The sequence below is a fragment of the Balaenoptera borealis genome (genome assembly GCF_965194805.1).
Source record: "Balaenoptera borealis genome assembly, chromosome: 1".
Lineage (NCBI taxonomy): Eukaryota > Metazoa > Chordata > Mammalia > Artiodactyla > Balaenopteridae > Balaenoptera > Balaenoptera borealis.
Genome location: NC_138860.1, coordinates 94,353,965 through 94,374,557, shown reverse-complemented (window position 1 = coordinate 94,374,557; position 20,593 = coordinate 94,353,965). Strand labels below are relative to the sequence as shown.

The 20,593-nt window shown below is 44.7% G+C and overlaps 2 protein-coding genes across 9 annotated transcripts in view; one reads left to right on the top strand and one right to left on the bottom strand.

The window, feature by feature from the left end:
• Nucleotides 1–29: 29 nt before the first annotated feature.
• AP4B1 (adaptor related protein complex 4 subunit beta 1) overlaps nt 30–20,593 on the bottom strand; it is a 29,481-nt gene continuing 8,917 nt past the window's right edge. Inside the window, exons 3-13 of one of the 5 annotated variants that reach the window (XM_082379906.1) lie at nt 12,039–12,161; nt 10,858–11,047; nt 8,576–8,800; nt 7,509–7,639; nt 6,988–7,135; nt 5,943–6,439; nt 4,821–4,904; nt 3,822–3,925; nt 2,859–3,066; nt 2,231–2,512; nt 30–1,969 (exon numbers count right to left, since the gene is read on the bottom strand). In XM_082379906.1, the coding sequence (XP_082236032.1) occupies nt 1,542–1,969; nt 2,231–2,512; nt 2,859–3,066; nt 3,822–3,925; nt 4,821–4,904; nt 5,943–6,439; nt 6,988–7,135; nt 7,509–7,639; nt 8,576–8,800; nt 10,858–10,970 (2,220 nt within the window). In that variant the 5' untranslated portion in view covers nt 10,971–11,047; nt 12,039–12,161 and the 3' untranslated portion in view covers nt 30–1,541. The other 4 variants (XM_082379907.1, XM_082379908.1, XM_082379905.1 and 1 more) reach the window with 4 other exon arrangements.
• On the top strand, nt 11,604–20,145 carry DCLRE1B (DNA cross-link repair 1B). 4 transcript variants are annotated; one of them, XR_014241331.1, is made up of 6 exons: nt 11,604–12,059; nt 12,679–12,844; nt 13,325–13,507; nt 15,858–17,867; nt 19,304–19,431; nt 19,837–20,145. XR_014241331.1 is itself a non-coding variant. In XM_082380175.1 (4 exons), exons 1-4 carry the CDS (start codon nt 11,871–11,873, stop codon nt 16,937–16,939), a joined length of 1,620 nt encoding a protein of 539 aa, XP_082236301.1. In that variant the 5' UTR covers nt 11,604–11,870; the 3' UTR covers nt 16,940–19,294. The 4 variants fall into 4 exon arrangements, 1 of the variants encoding a protein (XP_082236301.1); XR_014241332.1 differs by having other exon boundaries at nt 19,304–19,573; XR_014241330.1 differs by lacking the exon at nt 19,304–19,431.

Sequence of the window (20,593 nt, the reverse complement as noted above, 5' to 3'; positions counted from 1 at the left end):
CACCATCAGAATCTAATTACTTACAGCCATTCATTCAATGCTATTTATTGAGTAATCACTATGTGGTTGGCACTGTAGAGATAGAAGGAAAGAAAGATAATCACTGTCCTTAGAAACTGTCTGGTTGAGACAGACAACTCACACACCCAGGCCCTTGCCAGAAAATTCAGCACTGTTATCTACTCTTGTTAAAAGCTTAGTTGAGAGAAATGATGGTGAAGCATTATTTGAAGGATATGCAGTCCATCTATGTATCTAGGTAGAAGAAGTCCTTAAATTAAGCTGGATGATATTTGGGTCACAGTATCTGTAGTCCTTGAAGAAATGCCCTCACTAAGCTCCATAGTAAAGTTATGCTCTCTGTTTGTATTGAAGAACACCATAACAAAATCATGTGAAACTCTTTACTAACTTCCCATAGGAATCTTCTACATATCACTCAGTGCCATCCATGTGAAACTACATGTAAATTTCTCTTCGAAATTAGAATTGAAATGTCTCTTTCTCTCTGGCAACAACTATACAACCATTTCTTTATTCTGACTGCCAAATCACTTACAGAGCTAAATCTGAGGCTCAACTATATCAACTACGTAGGCCCTTTCAGCCTGCACATTTGTATATGTTCCCATCCCTGACCCAGCTGGTTTCACAGGTATTTTTATTTTTCCTGTGCTGGATTCTCTGGTTATTATACTTTACCATCACTTTATTACATCTGTTTTTGCCATAAGTTGTCTCAGTGTATAAAACGTGGTCAGGTATGAATAAAATTAAATGTGAGACAGAGTGACAAGAAAACAATTACAACAGTGCTGCTAGACATGTGCACTGACTGCTTTCACAGCTTGAATGAGACCCCTGATGAAGGCAAGAGGGTCACAGAAAACTTCCTCAAAGAGCTCATGCCTGAGCTGAACACTGAAAGATAGACTAGGTGTTACTTAAAGAAGACATGAGGATGAGGAAATGGTCTAGACAAGAAAAAAAAAGCAGGTACCAAAGCACAGAGGTGAGAGAGAGCCGAGTGTATTCAGGGAACTGCAAGTGGTTTGCTTTTGCCAGAACACAGGGTATCCTGGGGAGTGCTGAGACATGGCACTGAAGAGGTACTTTAGATGCCAGGCTAAGGACTCTGAACTCTGGCCTAAAGAGCATGATTAGAAATATGAGAACAGTCAGGAGTTTACTGCAATAATCCAGGGAAGAAAAGATGACCCCCACAAATGATGACCCCGTCAGTTCCAGACACATCAGGCATCTTTAATGAGTAAAACAATCCCTTAAACTGATTAGGAAAGAATCCAAATCCTACCCTCACCCCATTCCCACCCCCTTACCAACAACATTAACCTTTACCACATCACCTGGAAAAATGGGGTCATTCACCAATGATCTTTGGACAAGAATGTAAGAATTCTCATTCCCAGATTCCCATTCTCCTTTGCATTTGATATAATCTGGACTTACAAGCAGCTATAATAAGAAAAACTAAGGAACTCTGACAGCTATTCATCTCACTCAGGACAGGCAAGAAGCTGTTATGATTTTATGTCTCCAATTGTTCCAATCACAGTTTCTAATACAGAAATAAAACTGTTCAGTGTCTCTGTCCTCGCCTTGTTTTGTTTTACTGAGATCTGCATTTGCAAGTTCTCGGGCTCCAACAGCAGTTCTGTCAGGAACAGACAGCCAGTGTCATCCTGAGCGCTGAGGTAGGCTTTCCACGGCTGAGCCCCAGCCCTGTTCATCGCGATGGTCTGGATGTTCACGACTTGCAGGGCCATCTGGAGGGTGTCAGGATGGACTGCTCCCTGCCACGGGAACACCTGCTGATGAGCAACTTTGAGGCTCAGCCAAGTTTTCTCAAAACACTCAGCAGTAAGCTGGTGATTGGGGACTAGCATGAGGGCTCTGGAATCAGGGAGTTCTTGGACCCTCTCCTTGTTCTCTTCAGGAATCAGGGGTCCTACAAGAGTCAGAAAGCTCGTGTAAGAGATGCTCTTAGTCTGTAGAACTACATTTTTTAATCTAGATTTCCAAAAATACACAATGTGACTTTTATCTTTGGAGAAATGGCTTGAATAACCAATGATGAACTTCCTTCTTGTTCACAGAGACAAAATTCGGGCAACAGTCTGAGGTTTAGCTAGGGTACTCTACTCTCTACCAGTCATTGCAAAAGATAAAGATTTTTCATGACAAGGTATAAAGTAAGGACTATTTTTACCTGATGTGGCAAAAGGTGCAGTGTTAGGAAGCTCTGGGCCACGACGTTCTACTCCCTGGCATTTAGAGATGGTTGCCCAGCGGGCTTTGCCATATACTGGCACCAGCGTGTTGAAGTCCGAGGCCCAGCTGTTCACAGGTCTTTCTGCCTGATCCTCCAAAAGTCTGAGAGAAGGGTCAGATTTAGGGCTACATAGGATCCGCTTCACTTCATCGATGCCAGCTAAGAGGAGGCGATAGTAGAAGAGACCTCGGTCCCGTACTGCCATATCCTTTTCTTCCTCTGAGGTAAGACAACAGACTAAGTTAATTAAAAACAAAAACGAAAACACTCTTTCTACCCCTGTGCCCATCAGAATAGGAGAAAAAAATGAAGGAGGGAGGAAACCCTAGAAAACGTTGACATTTTCTTCTTGGGTCCCAGACGGCTCACCAAACAATGAAAGCTGTGAGAACCTGTATGACTGGTCATGGCAAGTACCATTTCCTTCTTTTTTTTTTTTTTTTAAATTTGATTTTATTTATTTTTTTATACAGCAGGTTCTCATTAGTTATCCATTTTATACATATTAGTGTGTATATGTCAATCCCAATCTCCCAATTCAACCATTTCCTTCTGAAGAGCCTACCTATGCAGTAGTATAACAAACGGCCCAGCGTGTCCTGGCACTCGGCGGGTCGAGAGAGGAAAAGGCGCAGCAGAGCCGTGAGCAGCTCCATCTTGACAGCTGGAAATATCTCCGACTTCACATTCTCTACGAAGTCTTCCAACACATAAGGAGCATTGGGGATTCTCTCCCCGTGGACGCCGAGTAGCCAAATAAGCGCCTGCTTCCCCTAGGTAATAAGGGAGTAAGAACAGGTGCTCAACATTTGGCTGTCCAGAACACAGGCCAGAGCAGACAGTAGATAGCAGCAGGTTTTGCTTTTCCCCTAGAGTCAGTAGAAAAGGTATAATATTTTATTTACTTCCACTTGCATTTATTAATCCACCCCCTACTAAACTCTCTACAACAAATAGGAATGAAATTCTACCACACAAAAGGAGACTTAAGACTCTCACAGCCTATGTTGCTTAAGCAATAAGGCTTCCTCAGCTTTGAGGCTTCTGCCCCAATTTGGGGTTTAATGCTTCAGTGGAAGCTATTGGAAGATTCCCCTAAGTTGCTCCATTAAAGTGGTGATTAACCTAGAGTGCACATCAGAGTCACCTGTGAAGGTTCTTAAAACTCTATGTGTCTACGGCTTCCACTCTTGAATATTTGAGTAGATACTGGAAGCCCAAACATTTGTAAAAACTCCACAGACGATTCTGATTTTCATGCCAGCTGAAAACCCTATGGTCTAAATCTCTGACTCAAAACTGTTCACAAGAACAATGGTATCAAAATATTTGTAAGAAAACCATAGCTAAATCCTAATGTTTTTATAATTTATATCCCACCTACACCCAAAAGAGAATCTGAAGTGGCAATCAATTCTAAGAATTCCACTTCAGACACTGGGTGGAAAGAATAATTAGATTCCATTTCACAGAGCAGGGTCCCAAGCACTCCGCCTCTGCCTAGAAGTAAAGGAGAATTACAGCCTACCTCGCTATCTTGAATGCTCTCCTCACAGCCGGGCAGGGCCTGACACACAGCTTCTGTACACTGAGGACACAACCAAACCAGGTCTCGGAAAGTCTGCACCACCACTAGAGCACAGCTCAGGACACAAGAGCACAGGATTAGAGCCTCCGCACGGGAAGGAATCTTAAGAAAAGTCACGTATTCAGGCTAGATTACTGGGGGAATTTCTGTAAAATGGGCGTTTGGTGGGGTGGTCAATGATTACCTGAGAAATGTCTGACATGGGCAACAATTTCTTAAATAAATGTTGCTCATCAGATTGCCATGAGGATAAAGGAGTTAATGTATGTGAAAGCACTTGGCAAACCAGAAAGCATATACAAATGTGGGGGAGTGCTGCTGTCGAATGACGCTCTGAGGACAGTATAAATGGAGCCACCAGGGTTGGAGCTACGGTGAAGCAAGCAAGGTGCCAGGGTGTAAAATTTAAGAAGACACACAGAGTTAGCATTTGCACAAACTTGAGAGCGAGTGCCTCTTTATATACATTCTTTTCTTAAAATATATATTCTTTTCCATTCTGGTTTATCATAGGATATTGAATATAGTTCCCTGTGCTATACAGTAGGACCTTGTTGTTTATCCATTCTCTATATAAAAGTGAGTGCCTCTTTAAATGTTTGCATCCTAGGCACTTTGCCTGCCTCACCCTAGTCCCAGCCTTGGAAGCCACTGCTTACAGTATGCTGCCATAAAGCAAAAAGAGGGGTAAAGGTGGGGAAATAACAAGCAAGGTCACCCTCGCACCCTTCATGATCTATACAACAGCCTTCTAGACTCATGGCAACCTGAAGACTACCTACCCTGTTAGATCTATATGTTTCTCTGATGCAACAGATGATGCAAAGAAGAGTTTAAACCTCTGTTATTGAACAACAAATATGTTTTGAGCAACTACTATAGGTTGGGAAATTGACCATAAAAAAAAAAAAAAAAAAATCCTAGAAAGGTAGCCATTACCTGTGGTAATGTGCTCTTGTCGAAGCCCCAGCAGCTCTGTTAGAATCTGCACACATTGATCCGTGTAGGTCCTGGCGATGCCACCTACAGAGGAAGGGAAAGCAGAAAAATGTGTTAAGTCAAATACTAGCACCTCATTCTAAAATAATTTCCCACCAGCCAAAGAAAGACCAAGAGGACCAGAAATACCTAAAAAAAAGAAAAAGAAAAAGAAAATCACCCCTTGCTTGATGAAATAAGAATCTAAGTTTACTATAAAGGGAGCTTTGGTAAAATGAATTTCCCATTGAACAAGGTTGAAAACTTTTAGTAACAAAGGTATTTATGTGGCAGCCAGTTTGCTGCAGCACACCTGTACAGGAATATTCCTGCTGGGAACACTGTGCAACAGGCTCCAGACTGCAGGATTTCTACTCCCCTCTTTGTGCCCTCTTCTCTGCCTCTAGAAATAACCATACTTTATTCTACATACGAGGGTTCCTTCTCCTCCTCTACTTGAAGTCCTCCAAAACTTAGCTCCCCAGCTGCTTGCATTTGACTCACTCCAGCCCTTTAAATTCCAGACAGAGTAGCATGAAAAGGTCTGTAAGTATTAGGTTTTACTCTGTGCTGGTCCACTCAGCATAATGCGTAGCCCGGAGCAGAAGCTTGATAAAAGATTGCTAAATTTTCAAAGGACTTTGAGTCAGGAAAGCTGGGTTCCAGTTCCAGTTCAGGAACTATGTGACCTTTGCGCAATTTAAGAAACTTCCTGTGCCTGAGTTTCTTCATCTTTGAAACGAAGTTAATAATAACACTTGTCCACTTTTCTTGATTGCCTCACAAGGCTGTGGGAAGATGATATACAGAAAAGCATTTTGGATTAACAGACGACGAAAGGCAATATAAACTGTGTTACAGTTTGCGTTACACCTGTAGTCTATATCCTGGAAGATATGGAAACACCACCAGTGTTGACCGAAAAAACCTTTCTCCCCACCTTGTTTGTAGTCACTGACCCAACTGTTTGGTGCAAGATACTTTGCCTCTGAAGCAAGATTCACTCCCTTTTCTCTCTGTGGTTCCACAGCTTTCTAGCTGGTTGGTCTAGGCTCTCACAAAGGAAAAGCAACAGACGCCTACCTATGGCAAAGATGGCAGCCTGCGCGAAGTCGGCGGACACATCCGTGCAGTACCCTCGAAGCTCCTCCAGCACCTGCTGCACGTTCTCGTCGTTCACCAGCTCACACAGCACCTCCACCTTCTGGAGCTTGATGTAGTGGGGCTCCGAGTAGGAGCAAAAAAACTTTTTGTAGTGGCTGCTAAAGTGACCCGGCAAACTGTGCAGGACCTGGCGCACGTGGCAGAGGGCGGCAAAACAGAGCTCGCGGCTCTCTGAAGAACAGGCAGCCAGCAAAGTTCCCTTGACTTGCATGAGCACGTCGGTTTGCACATGGGGGAAGTTTTTTGCCAAGATCAGAAAGAGTTTGGTGGCTCCCATCACCACACCTGGGCTACTGCTCTTGAGAAAACCGTCCAACAGGTTGAGAATGTCAAACAGCTCCTCCTCACTGCGGGGCTGGTAGCGGAGCAGAAAGTTCAGTACTTCAGCCTGGCCCCACTGGTCCAGTGTTGACATTCTATCCAAAAAAGAAAACAAAAGTGCTATTCTAGCAACAAAATTAGGACCACCTCCATGCTACTGCCATGTCACCAGTCATCTGTTCATCACAACAAGGGGAGAATTCTTGAAAATAGGTTGTGCCATAATCAAATTATTCTTTTGATGTACTAAAGTCTACACAAAATAAGGCTTTAAATTCCAAGATGAGTTTACGGTACAAGTGCACACTCATCGAAGGCCAAAGACATGATCACTATACCCTAGATCCAGATTCTCTACATTTTAAGATAGTATGAATGGCTTAGTTTGGAGGACATAACGACTGCAGAGGACAGAACCTATCCCTGAAGGATCCTTCTGCCATCTCTCTATATCACCAAAAGAAACTAAGGCAAATTTTAAAAAAAATTCTCTCAATGAAACATGAGGAAGTTAACAGTTACGGTTAACTTTCTTTACTACTCTACAGAAGTTGTTCAAGACCTCTCCTTCATTCAATACATCAACAAGATCCCACTAGGATGTAGATCTGATCATGATAAAAGAGCACAGAGGCATCCAAACCGATTTAAGAGATGGTGGGCGATGGGCTTATTGATGACAACACCTCCTTCCTGTTTCAGAATTTCCTCCAGAGACCTCAGGCAGTTCACAACCACAATTGGATCCTGGTCACGCAGCAAACTATATAATTCGTTTACCAGGGCACCATCTATAGAACGGAACAAAGATCTCACATAAAGAAAAGTTTCAGAGTCAAGGTGATAGAGCCATAATAACAGTTCCAGGCAGACAAAGCTGAACTTCTCTGCCACAAAAATAACAAAGGCAGTAACAAAGTGCAAGGCCAAAACAATGGCCATTTCCAGACTGTTCTAAGCAGCTAAGGCACAGGATCTCACGTGGGCCCCAAAGAAAGGACTTCTCTAATCTCAGAAAATACCAAGCCCTGCATCCTACTTAAAAGAGACATACAGAAGTAGGGTCACATTATTATTTTCTACCAAAGCTACATACTCTTTTACAAAGTCATATAATGGAATCACAAATAAATACTGATCATGGTAGATTACACTGAAACTTACCCACTTCAGAGTCTCCATGAAGAGTATGCATCTTGGCACAGCCAAGGACTGCTACCCTCCTGACATATGAAGCCTTATCCTGCAGACCGTTGAGAACTGGCTGTTGGATATATTCCTGCACACCAGGCAACCTAAGCAACACATCCTAGAGTCAGTCAGATCCTAAGGTACTAGTTTTGACATAATTTAGCCCCTATTCACTTAACAGAGGGTTTAGTAGATGTTTGAATACGCATTGGTCAGATTTCTCTCCAACAAACTGGAGAAAGCTGCCGCCAAACTTAAAAAGCCTTGACTTTTCACGTGGAATAATGCCACACAGGCAGGTTAGAAAAATACACACACACACACACACACACACACACACACATTTAGAAATCTTTAACTATTTCAGGGACTTCCCTGGTGGTCCAGCAGTTAAGACTCCGTGCTCCCAATGCAGGAGGCCCGGGTTCGATCCCTGGTCAGGGAACTGGATCCCGTGTGCCGCAACTAAGACCCAGAGCAGCCAAATAAATAAATAAATATTTAACTATTTCACTGAGAGTAAGGATAGAAAAATTCCTTAATGAAATCACATATATAGTTTTTTAAACCAAAGCAATGGCCGAAAACCTGAGTTCAGATTACAACAGTGTCTTCCCCAGTATTAAGGAGTTCAAATAAATTGTTGTCATTAAAAACCTGCCCCGGGCTTCCCTGGTGGCGCAGTGGTTGAGAATCTGCCTGCCAATGCAGGGGACACGGGTTCGAGCCCTGGTCTGGGAAGATCCCACATGCCGCGGAGCAACTGGGCCCGTGAGCCACAACTATTGAGCCTGCGCGTCTGGAGCCTGTGCTCCGCAACGAGAGGCCACAATAGTGAGAGGCCCGCGCACCGCGATGAAGAGTGGCCCCCGCTTGCCGCCACTAGAGAAAGCCCTCGCACAGAAACGAAGACCCAACACAGCCAAAAATAAATAAATTAATTTAAAAAAAAAATGTGCGATTAAAAAAAAAAAAAACCTGCCCCATGAGCACATGAACTTATCAGCCACTGAGATACAGGACGGGAGGGGAGTGCTCACCTGAGGCTACACATGCTCCGTAGTGCCAACCCTCGCACCATCGGGTTGGGGTCCGAACAGTCTTTGCACAGTGTATTGATGGCCAGGAGAGCTAGATCTGGTTTCAGGGGGGCATAGGTACACATGTAGAGATAAACCAACTTCTTCTGAACAATATCTATAGTGGCACTGGCCTTCACCATTTCCATGAAAACACCAGACATGTCCGAGCCCTGGGTCATGTACCTGAAACCAACACACAAAGCAGGAAAAAAGTAAAATACATAATCCCCAACCTACAACAGAAAGCCTTTTACTTATACATGCCCTGGATATCCAACTAGATTGTGATCTCTTAGAGCGGAGCAACCAGGTCTACTTTGTCTATCATATCACGCAATACTTCACAACGGGCCTGCAATAAACGTGCTTCTATTCATTCAACGAACTAGTACATTCCAGTCACATTCAGATTTTACATTCCAGGGATATGTTCTGGGGAATAATCTTGAAGAAGGCATGGTCTCAGATCTCAAGGAACTCAAAGGTCTACCAAGGAGGCAGACAAGAACACCGCTAATTACAGAATGTTAGATTGGTATTATAACAGAAGTAACAGACAAGGTGCAGTGGGGATCAGGAGGTCTAACACTGCCAAAAAGTCATGAAATGTTTCCACAGAGGAAGAAATACTTGAGCGGAATGAGCAGGAGCTCCAGGCAGGTGTAGTAGATAGGTAATGATACACACTATGAGGCATGTGGACATGAGCAAGAATGGTACATTCTTTTCAGAGTATGCAGGTAGTTAACTGCGTGTTCCTTGGGTGCTATGATAAGAAATTTGGACTTTATTCTGTAGATCACTGTTTCTCAAACTGTGATCTCCTATAGCAATTAGAGGGGATGTCTGTTTAAAATGCAGATTCCTGGGTTCCATCCCACCCTACTGAAATCAGAATTACTGGATTGGATGAAAATTTTACATTTTCTAAAAAAGCACCCCAAGGGACTTTTGTGCATACTGAAGTTTGTGATCCACAGCTATACACAAGAGTTATATTGTCAAATTCATATGCTGGAAAATCAATCCAGCTGAAATGAGGGCCTAAGGTGACCTACTACTAAGCTACTGCAATTGCTTAAAAAGGGAACCAGAACAGCAGTGCCAATTTAAAAAAAAGAGGATGGACCACAATGTTCATTGCAGCTCTGTTTACAATAGCCAGGACATGGAAGCAACCTAAGTGTCCATCCACTGATGAATGGATAAAGAAGATGTGGCACATATATACAATGGAATATTACTCAGCCATAAAAAGAAACGAAATTGAGTTATTTGTAGTGAAGTGGATGGACCCAGAGTCTGTCATACAGAGTGAAGTAAGTCAGAAAGAGAAAAACAAATACCGTATGCTAACACATATATATGGAATCTAAAAAAAAAAAAAAAAGGTTCTGAAGAACCTAGGGGCAGGACAGGAATAAAGATGCAGACATAGAGAATGGACTTGAGGACACGGGGAGGGGGAAGGGTAAGCTGGGACGAAGTGAGAGAGTGGCATGGACTTATATACACTACCAAATGTAAAATAGATAGCTAGTGGGAAGCAGCCGCATAGCACAGGAAGATCAACTCGGTGCTTTGTGACCACTTAGAGGGGTGGGATAGGGAGGGTGGGAGGGAGACGCAAGAGGGAGGAGATATGGGGATATATGTTTATGTATACCTGATTCACTTTGTTATAAAGCAGAAACTAACACACCATTGTAAAGCAATTATACTCCAATAAAGATGTTAAAAAAAAAAAAAGAGGATGGATACTTAGAACCATGAATCCATACCATCAGACTTGAGCAGTGACAATCAGGTGTCACCAAGACTGACTCCCACATTTGCTCAGCTGGGTGGTGACGTTCATCAACACAAATACAAGTGGAAGAGCAGGTTTGGGGAGGGCGGAAGGATGTAGGTACTATTTTGCATGTCTTTGAAGAAATATCCAGGTGGAAATGCCAAGCAGGCAGTAGGATCTGTGGGTCTGACGATAAAAAAAAGGAGGTCTGTGCTAGACACAGATCTGGAAGTCAGCAGTACAAGTTCAAGATATGGATGAAACCACCCAGCTGAGTAAAATAAGCAAAATATGTCCCACAAGGGAGACTTAGACGGCAGTCCAGAGAAGCAGGAAGACCAAATCATACAACTGCCATGGGTGCAAGTTCACTTAATCTTTCTGAGCGGCCAGGGGTAGAGAGCCCTGACGGGGATGGCAATGGGGGAGTTAGGGCGTTAGGTGATACCTAATCACTCGCTGGATGACATTCCGATAGCGCAGCCTATCAGCCTGAATGTGAGGGTTACACAGAGCCTTCTTCAGCTCCTTCACCACGTCCTCGGAGCCCAGGTACGGCATCTTCTCGAACAGTCACGGGGCAGTTCCCAGAGATCCCTAGGTAACTCGTGGGCTCCTTCTAGCCCTGACGTGGGGACCTGGGTAAAGGAAACGTCAGTCAGTGAAGAGACGACAGGCGCGATCTGGCCCAGCCTTGGCTTCCCCCAGGGCCGGCATCCGGGCCCTACCACACTCAAACTTCAACCCTCTCGCTCCCGGGCGAGGCCCACCCTAGGCTCTGCGGATCCTTCCGGGGACCTGCAGGCTGGTTCGCTCCGCCCACAGAGCTCTCCCGCAACCTCTAGGCCCTCGGCCCGACTTCCAGCCCCGCAGGCAACAGTCCGTGGACCCCTCCCTCTCCAGTTAGAGCCTTTCTTGCGCCTCCACGCGGTCGCCGTCACCAAGAGGCCCAATCAACCTTTCTGCGGAAGTCCCGCCTCCTCCAGGGGGACCACGCAGAGCAGCTGCCAATCACCCTCTCCCAGTGAGCGCCGAGCGCAGCCTGGATCCCGACCTTAGGGTGCCCTTCCCCCAACCTCTCACCTCCCGGCGCCGCTGCGCGGCTACCTCTGGCGGAGCGGCGGCGGGCAATCGGAAATCGTCTACTTCCGCCTGTCTCCGCCCAGCAGCGCGCGCTTTGAGACCGGGGCCTCGGCCCCTGGTCCCGCGCGCCAGGGGGAGTGGCGCTCCGTTGGGCGCCTTCTGTGGTTTGCGATTCCACCCCTAGACTCCCACCAGCACGGTCACTTCCTTCTTTCTGCCCAGTCTAGTCACTCATTCCCCCACTGAGCTGGCTTTCCTTACGGTCTCTGGCCCTGTTCTTGCCCCAGCATGACTTTTTTCAGGGCGCCGTTGTAGGAGCCTCCCGCAGGAGCTCTGTTCCCATGAAGATCCCACTGGTGACTCTCCAACCCCGCCACCATGAACGGGGTCTTGATCCCTCAAACGCCCATCGCTGTGGACTTTTGGAGCCTGCGCCGGGCTGGCTCCGCCCGGCTCTTCTTCTTGTCCCACATGCACTCGGACCACACCGTGGGTCTCTCTAGCACCTGGACCCGGCCCCTCTACTGCTCCCCAGTCACCGCTTACCTCTTGCACCGTCACCGACAGGTATGGGGGGCTGGAGTCGGCCTCCGAGAGTTGGTCCCGGCAGCTGGGTGGGGACTTCCGATCTGTCACAGCCTTGGAGTCATAGAGTTGGGGCCAGGAAGACTGATTTTTACAAAAGCGAGAACCCAGAATGCATCTTTAGCCCAGAATAGGAGTGTGGTTTCCAACTGGCCGGCTTGGGATGTTTGAGTGATAAATTGGGGAGGACTTTTAGTCCAGCCAAGGAAATTGTTCCTACCTCTTCACATAAGCTAGGCCAGTGTTTCCCAAACTTGCCTCATCATAAGAATCCACCCAATGTGCTGAGTAAAATACAGATTCTCCAGCGCCTCCCTTCTCCCCCATCTGATTCAGTAGACATAGCTAGCGCAGGTCGTGGAAATCTGGTTGGATTTTTTTTCAACAGGTGCCCCCCAAAGGATTATTATGATTTGGAAAGTTTGAGAATCGCTGACAAGACTTGTTTTCTGGACTCTTAATTGAAACTTGTATGAAGGGTGAGGTAGAGGGTGGGAAGAGGAAGGGAGGATTGTTTGGGAATCCCCATCACAGCTTCTGATCTACGGATGTATCAGGGAGGGGAGTCTGTGTTCCTTGGGATGACCAACTGTTTCCTCAGGTATCTAAGCAGTGGATCCGAGCCCTGGAGGTTGGTGAGAGCCATGTCCTGCCTCTAGATGAAGTTGGGCGAGAGACCATGACTGTAACCCTCATCGATGCCAATCACTGCCCTGGCTCTGTCATGTTTCTCTTTGAAGGATACTTTGGAACCATTCTCTACACAGGTGGGTTTCCGGAGGGGTCCTTTCCACTTTCCCAGCCTAGACACTACTTTTTTTTGGGGGGCCAAGCCCCACGGTTTGCGGGATCTTAGTTCCCCAGCCAGGGCGGAACCTGCCCTCTCGGCAGTGAAAGCGCGGAGTCCTAACCACCGGACCGCCAGGGAATTCCCAACACTACTTTTCTTGAGCATCTTTGACTCATAGTAGAAGTCTGGAGACCTCCTAGCTTCATGCCACATGAGCACAGTGACCCTTTCTCAACTGATTTCCCACTCTTTAGGGGTATGAACTTTGCAAAGAATCATGAAAAAACAGGAGCACGATGGAGACATTTCCACAAAGAAGCTGTACTACATTCATCATTGCTAGACTCTAGTTTTTTCCAACAGGCCAGTAGACAAATGCCCATTGTTGGAATTGGGAGAGGCTTGTCTTCTATACTTTTGTCTCTGACTGTCTGCCTCCCATATATTCTTCTTCCAGGTGATTTTCGGTATACACCGTCCATGCTGAAGGAGCCAGCCCTGAGACTGGGGAAACAGATTCATACTTTATACCTAGACAACACCAATTGCAACCCAGCCCTGGTTCTTCCTTCCAAAGAAGAAGCTGCCCGCCAGATTGTTGAGCTCATTCGAAAGCACCCACAACATAACATAAAGATTGGTGAGGGCTTTCCTTTCCTTTTTTTCTCACTCATGGAGCTAGTGAATCTAGGTTCTTTGGAGTGTCTCACATCTTTCAGGGTTGTGCAGATGTCCTTTTCTCCATGAAATCTACCCTGACCTTTTTATTTAAAATTACAATCTGCCCACCATCTCTACTCCCACATTCCCAACTCCTGATCCCCTAAACCAATTCAACTTTTTCATAGCACTCGTCAATTTCCCATATACTCCATATGTTTTAATATACTGTTGCTTATTGTTGATTGTCTATCCCCACTTTCCCTGCCACACACACACACACACACACACATATTCCTTGAGGGTGTGGATGGAGGTGGGAAGAAGTCTTATGTGTTTGTGGAACAGAGAAGCAGCAGTATGACAGGTGCACAGTGGTTGAGGAGGCTGGAAAGGCTGGAGGGGCTGAAGTGCCTGTAAGCCATTTTGAACTTGATCCTAAATGCAACCATTGCTCTTAGGATAAAGAGCTATTGCAGGGTTTTAAGTAGGAGAGGGACACTATTGCCCTTATCACCTTACAGTGTATTCCATAATTTACATATTTATTGTATTTAATTTTTATTATTTGTCTCCCTGTGTTAGAATGTAAATTTCACAATAGACAGGCTCTTTGTTTCACTTATGGATATATCCCAGATGCCTAGGTTAATGCCTGATAGAGGCATTCGGTAAATATTTGTTAGCAAGTGAATGAAGTTTATCAGAATGTAGATATTCAGGGGAGTGTTCTTGCAGTTAGATACATTGAAAACCCAGCTGTCTGCTTGTTCTAGTGACTCCACAACAGTACAAAACATTTTGGGATTCTTGGAATTGCCTTTTGGGATAGTTTATAAAAATCCATTTTTATTTTTAAAAATGTAATAGATTTAGTTCCAAATGATTTTTTTGATTGTTTCCAAAATTGTAGTAAATCCACAAAAGGAAAAAAATTTGCCACCATGATGAACATTTTAAAAGGATATGCCCCAACTTTGAAAGGAGTTTCAAAATAGGTTTAAACAAAGGCATTGAAAAAAAAAATTGTATACCTTCCAGAGTGACTACCAAATTGATGGAGACATATTCCCTCTCAGGATTGCTTGACTACTTATGAAGAAATATCAGTCCTAACTATTCTTGGAGTTTTCAACACAGAGTTTTCCCAGAGAAGCACAGCTGGCTAGTAGGGTACTGTAGTAGGGCTTGATTAATTTTGCAGATATACAATAATCCCCTACTGTGTGCCAAGTATTCTGATAGGCAGTGGGAATAGAAAAAAATGAATAAAATATGAGGGCTTATAGTCTAGTAGTAAAGGGCCTAGAAGAGGTAAAATAAAAGGCAGGAGGATAGGGAGAGAGAAAAGAAAATCAGCTACCTTTGTGCCCAAAGAGTGAGATTTTGAACCATGATGAGGAATAAGGTGGATATTAAGGAAATATAGATTCTTTAAAGGAGTTCACAGTCTGGTTGTAGACTTGAAATACACCTTCAGAAAAGGTCTGAGAACAACTACTTAAACAACATTTCCCATATCTGTTACCATAACCACTACCCAAATTCAGGCCTCCATTTCTTTCTCTATAAGTACTATTTGGGCCTTCTAACTGGTACTTCTGCTTTCAGTATATTCTCATGCAGGTCTTTGAATAATACTGCTGCCACTTTTTTTTCTAAAGTCCTGCTCTGATCCTATGAATCCTATAATTAGAATTAGCCATTTTCCTGCTTGCAACTCCTTAATGACTCACCTTCACTTACAGAATTAAATCCAAGCTCCCTAGCAGTACATACAAAGCCCCCTATTTTATGGCCCTTGCTCACCTCTCTAGTGTCATTTCTTACCAGTTTCTTTGTACCTTAGTAACACTGAAATGACCTCTCTTAAAATGTTCTCTACCATCCCCTTCCCTTGCCAGATTAACTTGCACCCATCATTTAGGACTTATCTAAGTTGTCATTTTCAGGGAGCTATCCCTAACTCTATCAACTGGTAGATGTTTTTCTGTGCCCTCATAATACTGTGTGCATGTCTGTAGCATGCATTGTTTCTGGGTCCCCAAATAGATTACACTCCTTGAGGACTGAGATTTTTGTTTGTTTTCACGGTGCCTAACACCTGATAGATGCTTTCCTTTGTTGAACTGAATAAATGAGTGGATTCTGTGCTAAACTTCTCTCTACCCCATCCTCCATATACCTCAGCTGAAATGCCACCTCCTTCCCGATAGACAGTCAGGGGGTAGTCCCATTAATTTTGTGTATTTCTGTTAAACATCTGGTTGACTTATTAGCTTCATCCTCTTCCTTCTCTTACTTTCCCCAATCCCTTGAACATTATTCAGGACTCTATAGCCTGGGAAAAGAGTCACTGCTGGAGCAGCTGGCCCTGGAGTTTCAGACCTGGGTGGTATTGAGTCCTCGGCGCCTGGAGTTGGTGCAGCTGCTGGGCTTGGCAGATGTGTTCACAGTGGAGGAGAAGGCTGGCCGCATCCATGCCGTGGACCACATGGAGATCTGCCATTCCGCTATGCTGCGTTGGAACCAGACCCACCCTACCATTGCTATCCTCCCCACCAGCCGGAAAATCTACCGTTCCCACCCCGATATCCACATCATCCCTTACTCTGACCATTCCTCCTACCCTGAGCTCCGTGCCTTTGTCGAAGCACTGAGGCCTTGCCAGGTGGTGCCCATTGTCAGGCGACAACCCTGTAGGGACTACTTTCAGGACAGCCTGAGCCCCAGGCTCTCTGTGCCTCTGATTCCAGACTCTGTACAGCAATACATGAGTTCCTCCTCTAGAAATCCAAGTTTTCTCTGGCTGTTGTTAGAAAGGAAGCTAAAGAGACTGAGAACCCAGGGTGTCGTGTTTGAATCCCTTGAGGAAAATGCTGATCATTCTCAAGCTGACAGGGACTCGAAGAAGACCAAGAATGAGAACTTTTCTGGGGAGCTTGAGAAGCAGCCCTCCCACCATCCTTTGAAGATCAAGAAGCAGTCGTTCCCGGACGTCTGCAACAAAGAATGGGAGGGGGCAGTCCCTTCCTCCGAGTCCCAGAAGATGGTGACTGTATTGACTGCCCCCTCGGGTTTTTCAGTGCACTTAAGGTCTACAGATAAAGAATTTCCCTCTCCGGAAACTGGGGAGGAAATCGGTGTAGGGCCCTACTTGGTACCCAGGGGAGACAATGCGGGCTCAGCAGCCACAGGGAACCAGAGAGCCTGGATGGGCCAGGATTCTCCCCAGTCTCACAGCAGCAAGGCTGCTCCTCTTCTGGCCCCTGAGTACAGGGGCCTGGCACTCAAATACCTTCTGACTCCAGTGAACTTTCTCCAGGCAGGGTTCTCTTCCAGGGGCTTTGACCAGCAAGCGGAAAAATACCATCAACTCTTGCTCAAGTACAGACAGGAGAGTATAGAATGACAACCTTGTTTTGATTCAACACTGCACTTTTTTTTTTTTTAACTCATCAAGAGTTATTTTCAAAGTTAGCACTCTTTGTATTTCTGCCACTAACAAATGGCAGTGCCACATCAACACTGCACTTTTGAAGATAGTGGCTGATGGCTTATTTGGGGCCTTACTTTTCTGTGGTACATGCCTACCCTGTAACAAGACTTCTCAAAGCGTGTTCATTGGAATCCTAGTGCCTATGGAATCTTTAGTTCTATAATTGACTTGTGTTTAAGAAACACTTTACATTATAACCCCTTTACAGTATATGTGATCACATTAAATGTTCTGGGAAGTCCTGCATTAATTTAATCTTTTTAACTTTGTTTAACCCAGTATTTCTCCAAACTTTTTTTTTTTTTGGCTGTGTGGCATACAGGATCTTAGTTCCCTGATCAGGGATCGAACCCGTGCCCCCTACAGTGGAAGCAGAGTCCTAACCACTCTCCAGACTTTTTGAACATGCAGTCCTCTTGTGTGGCTGCAGAAAGCGATAAAGAGTCTGATCAGAAAGGACCAGTTTATTCCCATTGTTTTGTGTGTCATGTGTCATTCCCCATGTCCCCTTCTGTCTCTTCCTAGATAAAAGTCCCTAGGGAGTTCTGTTTTTTAATTTAGGAACTGTGGTGCAGGAGGATAAAGTGGCCCAGGCAGCATGTTCCAATCCTGAAGGTCACTGATTTGCTGTGACCCCATCCAAGTCACTTCCTGTCTCTGCCTCTGGGAGGGAACAGGAAGTGATGAAGATCCTTGAAAAACTGGAGAAAATTTCCACCTCTGCCTCGGTGAGAGTTTGCAGTTAGTGTCCCTGAGGACCTACCTGGAAGAGAGCCAGCTGGGGGACTGGGCACCCCTCACCAAGGCAGTATCTGGAACCCTGCCAAACACTAGGCTTTGGGTAAGATGGGCCTCCCCGCTGCCTAGAGGCCCTGACTATTTGGCTGAAGTAAGGTTACAAAAGGTCAAATGTGCTGCCAGATAGTCCTGATTGTTCACACAGCTGGGATATTTGCTGCCCCCCTCCACCCAGTATCCCCTCCCTTCCATCCTTGGGTTGAGTAGGGAGCTGGAGGACATAGCCTGTTTGTTTTAGTATCCAGGGCAGAGACCAAGGAGCCAGCTGGTGGAAGGGGTGAGGGTGTGCAGTTCTGCCCTGACCTTCTGCTCACAGCCTGACAAAATGCCAAACCAATAAGCAGGACAGCAGATACCACAGTCACAGAGGGCACAGGCATGTGGAGCTGGGCACATGGATAAAAACTGTTTCACAATGGAGCTTCAAGCCTTCACAATGAAGAAGCCTCTGATTCTTGTCCAGGGGGCCGGAAATTGTCTACTTCTGGAGAAAGATATGAAGAGTTTAGAAAGCAAAATAAGGCCTTTCTCTTAGGCAAGCTGTATACAGCTCTGTTTTGTCAGTGGCCTCCCATGGGCCCACTAGGAGCCATAGCAGGTGAGGCATGTGGGGTAGCAGGGGGCATGGGCCCTGTCCTGGGCTTGAATCCAGGGTACCTGGGCAAATAGAGATATCAGGCTTCCATAGCAGAGCCTCAGTTTCTCGTCTGTAAACCAGGGACTGAGGTACCTACCTCTCCTGATTGCTTTGAAGGTTAGATAATTGGTAAAATTCCTAGCTCAGTGCCTATCACGTGATGGATATTTCAAATATTGGTTCTCTCAGCCTCTGGTTCTTTAAAAAAAAAATTATTCTCTTTATAAAATAAGAAACTTTGGAAGTCATACAAAATATAAAGAAGAAAAAATCAGAATTCCTCCATGTAGATCAATTGTTTTCTTCTAGTCTTTTTCTGTGCATGTAAATATATTAAATATATAATTTTTTTTCCAAATTGGGGTAATACTGTATATAGTTTTATATCCTACAGTTTACTTTCTTAATATCTTAAGCATTTTCTTGTATCATTAAATATTATTCAAAATGTCATTTTAATAGTTGTATAATACCCTATCATATGGGTATACCTTAATTAAAACTGTTTGTTTTATTCAGCATTTTGTGTGCTCTTTTTTTCACAATTATACATATTACAATGAACATTCTTATGCATATATCATGGCATTTGTGTTTATTTTCTTGGAGTAAATTACTGGAAGTGGGATAACAGTTTTAAGTTTTTTTAATTTATTGAAGTATAGTTGATTTCCAGTGTTGTGCTAATCTCTACTGTACAGCAGAGCGATTCCGTTATACATATATATACATTCTTTTCCATATTCTTTTCCATTATGGTTGAATATAGTTCCCTGTGCTATATAGTAGGACCTTGTTTATCCATTCTCTATATAATAGTTTGCATCTGCTAATCCCAACAGGCTTAAGTTCTTGATGCAAATTGTGCCCAGTGCCCTCCAGAAAGGTTTCCTTACTATCCTTTCTGCAGAAGAGGATAGCATTAAAATACCTTGAAGACTCATTAAGTTCAAATGGTGTCATTAGAATGGTATGTGTCAACACGTGGAAAATCATCTTGTGTGCTATGTTAATATTTACTAAGCTGTGTGGGCAAGGCTTAGCCTGACTTCATCTGGGAGCGTCTAGCTGTCTCACTTCTGTGCTACTCGAAGGTGGCTGGGAGAGATAAGGTAGTCTTCAGTACAAGGGCCCCCAGATGCGAGTTATCTTCTAGCAGCAAGGAAACCTGTCAACTCTTGGCACGTGCTGTGTCACACGTATTACTATAGAATACCTTCCATATAGAAGCGGGATCTATATGAATTCAGATGGGGGGGGGAGGTAGAAGCAAAGGGCTTTGAGGAATTTAGTTGTTGGTGGCATGTCTCTGTATTAATAATGGGAAGGGACTTCCCTGGTGGCACAGTGCTTAAGAATCTGCCTGTCAATGCAGGGAACATGGGTTCGAGCCCGGGTCCGGGAAGATCCCACATGCCGCGGAGGACCCCACGTACCGCGGAGCAACTAAGCCAGTGCGCCACAACTACTGAGCCTGCGCTCTAGAGCCAGCGAGCCATAACTACTGAGCCCGCATGCCACAGCTACTGAAGCCCGCACTCCTAGAGCCCGCGCTCCGCAACGAGAAGCCACCGCAATGAGAAGCCTGCGCACCACGACGAAGAGTAGCCCCCACTCGCCGCACCTAGAGAAAAGCCCGCGCGCAGCAACGAAGACCCAGTGCAGCCATAAGTATAAATAAATTAAATTTAAAAAAAAAAGAAATAATGGTAAGATTTCATACTATTCTAAATTAAATTTGTCTGGCTTATAATAGAGATTGGCAGTTGTCTTGTTTGTTTCATTTCTCAACACTCCCTCATATAAACATGCTGCATTGCTATATCTTTAAGAAGCCAATATAATTTATTTTTAGAATCTAAGGATGACCCCATAGATCTATGAAGATCTTGCAATGAAGCTTGAAGTTACTGGGAGAAAGGAAGTTCCCTAGAGATCAATTAGTTATTTGCTTCATGATCTGTGGGAAAACTTGTACTTTTCCACAAGGAGACTGACAGTGATTTAAGTCCCTTTAGGGAAGAAAATCTGCCTGACTGGCCTTGGGGAACCATCTCTTACTCCTGACCCAGACTACCCTTTGTGGTAGGAAATAGAAGATAAGTGAGTCCACTTGTTCAAGAAAAGGGATT